Genomic DNA, 2376 nt, shown 5'->3' on the forward strand with positions numbered 1-2376 from the left:
AGGCCCCACGAGTTCCGGCTGTTAGACTTAAGGAAATGCTCCTCATTTAGTCCTTCTTTGTGTTTGAAAATGATTTTGTTTCTGCTTCTTCCTTTACACACACACACACACACACACACACACACACACACACGTGTGTGCATGCTTCCCACTCTATCCCCAGCCTTAAAGTGATATCCTTGAAAACATAAATACATTTTTTTAAATAGACTATCCAAAGTAATGTTTAGTTTCTGGAGCTTAACAGGGATGGCCCCAAACTGTAGCTGAGGCCTCATTAGCAAACCACAATACTTCACAGATGAGACTCTTCTTATGGGGCTAATTCACTTTTTTTAAGAGGGTATATGGATTTAAGAGAATCTAGGAGGATCCATTTATCTTCTTTAAAAGACTTAAAAAGTTAACTAAGCTTCAATGCTGTTAACAGGAAGGAAAAATACAGTCAGTGGGTCAAAAAGCAGCCCCTTCCAGCTGCAGCAAACTCCATTTAACACTCTGAGATTGCACGTCACATCTGATTATTTAGACTGTCTTTAAAAAGTCCCATTTTCAAACATGACACCTGACCTAGGCACCTGACGCCATCTTTATCTGCCAAGGGATTGCAGAGTAAATCTGGCGATTGTGGTGCTCACAGGAGATGCTACGTGAAACCTGGGCCCTCCAGATGAGAGACTTAGAAATCAAAAAGCCATCATAATTCAAAAAAGAAAACAAAATGCTAAGAGAACTCAGAGAAGGTTTCTGGAACATTGAAAAAGAGTCTGGTGATTAAGATAGCAATACTTTATGACATTCATGGAGTTTCAGCAGGAAAAGCAAAAAAAGTTTTTTTTTTCTCCTAAAACTAGCCATGCACGAGGTGAGAACTTTGCTAGGCATTACCTTATCTATAGGATAATTTAGCCACCAGATTAGCCTCTGTCCTTACAATGTTATGAACTTGAACATATAAAAAATTTACAAATACAACAATATAGAAAGCTTCAATAATCTATCCATAGTTTCCTTAATCTGTAGACACTAAAAATCCATGATCCTCTACCTACTTTCCCAAGCACAGAAGCAGCATCTGAATTACTTAAATGTAATATGTATTCATTTTTCCCTCAGGCTCAACTTCTCCGTATTTATGTGGGCTATGTTCCAGTGTATCTTTGTACACATATATACACACCCATGCACATACATATCCACATCTATGCTACTATATAGACACACGCATGCATATGTGTATATACGTCTGTTTATACACTTGTCTTTTCCTAAATGAAATACAAATACACCTAGAATTTTCATTCTACATAACGATCAGGGGACAATCCAAGGACTGATGGAGGTATCCACAATACCCTAAATGAGGCAGAACTCTATTTTAAATCCTATCATTTGCCTCCCCACAGAATAGACAACAAACACAAAATCAACAATAAAACCATCCCCCGTGTCCAAACTGCTCAACAAGGAGCATCGTCATTCTAAGCCCGGGTGGTTCCTTTCTGTTTTTCTTTCCTTCATTCCATTAAACCTTACCCTTAAAATAATAGAATATTTACTCACTTTCAATGAATCAAAGCAGGCGATTACTCGTCCGTTTTCAACTTGGCAGCTTTTCGATGGATGTGCAAATTTACATTCCGTGTCTGCTCGTGAGCAAGTGCCCCTTTGGAACTCTCTACACACTTCCAGTGTGAGCCATTTGGTGTCCCGAATTGGCGTGACACTAACAGCCATGTTTAGATTTTACAGGTAGTTAATTTTTTTTCAGTGAAACAAACAAACAAAACCGAGCCCTCCCCCCCAAAAAAGCCAAACTGTTAAGACTGTAAATGATGAAAATGTCACCTCTTCAAATGCTCTGTCCCCAAATCCCTGCTCTTTAAAGGTACATGGAAAATCGTGTTGTCAATATCAAGGAAAAGAGATCCCACTAGAAATTCACAGCATGAAACTGTTCATCGAAAGAGGTTTGGGACTTAAGAGAAATGCTAGGATCACAAGTGTATCAGTGTTTAAAAGGAGGGCCGGGAACTAGCCTTGTGCTCTCAATAACCCATTCTCAGTGCCAATTTGGAGCCCAAAACACAAGCATGAAAACGTGGCAGACCCTTCGACACAGAATTTCCAAGCTGCTTTCAGCAAATTGTCTGAAAGGGAATCTCCTCACAGCTGAATTTGCAATTGGGTTCTGTGGTGCAATTGGTATTGATTAGTTTGGCATAGACAGATGCAGCAGCTTTAGAGCAACAATCAGGAAATGATTTTTGTTTGTTTGGTTTGTTTTCCTCCTTGATTTTTCTGGCAGAAGATATCTTACTTTTTTTTCAGCAAACTTTTCTCAATCTCTCTCTCTCTCTCTCTCTCTCTCTCTCT

General features: G+C 39.2%; 1 protein-coding gene across 11 annotated transcripts in view; it reads right to left on the bottom strand.

The window, feature by feature from the left end:
• Nucleotides 1–2376, bottom strand: part of MBNL1 (muscleblind like splicing regulator 1) — a 253748-nt gene that overhangs the window by 175343 nt on the left and 76029 nt on the right. For 6 of the 11 annotated variants that reach the window (XM_027875806.1, XM_027875812.1, XM_027875805.1 and 3 more), the window contains exon 1: nucleotides 1564–2370. The exons of the other annotated variants lie outside the window; for them this stretch is intronic. In XM_027875806.1, coding sequence (XP_027731607.1) covers nucleotides 1564–1737 — 174 coding nt within the window. In that variant the 5' untranslated portion in view covers nucleotides 1738–2370. Of the gene's footprint in view, nucleotides 1–1563; nucleotides 2371–2376 lie in introns of those variants that run through there. 11 annotated transcript variants of the gene reach the window in all.

The sequence above is a fragment of the Vombatus ursinus genome, unplaced genomic scaffold, assembly GCF_900497805.2.
Source record: "Vombatus ursinus unplaced genomic scaffold, bare-nosed wombat genome assembly UNPS02014810.1, whole genome shotgun sequence".
Lineage (NCBI taxonomy): Eukaryota > Metazoa > Chordata > Mammalia > Diprotodontia > Vombatidae > Vombatus > Vombatus ursinus.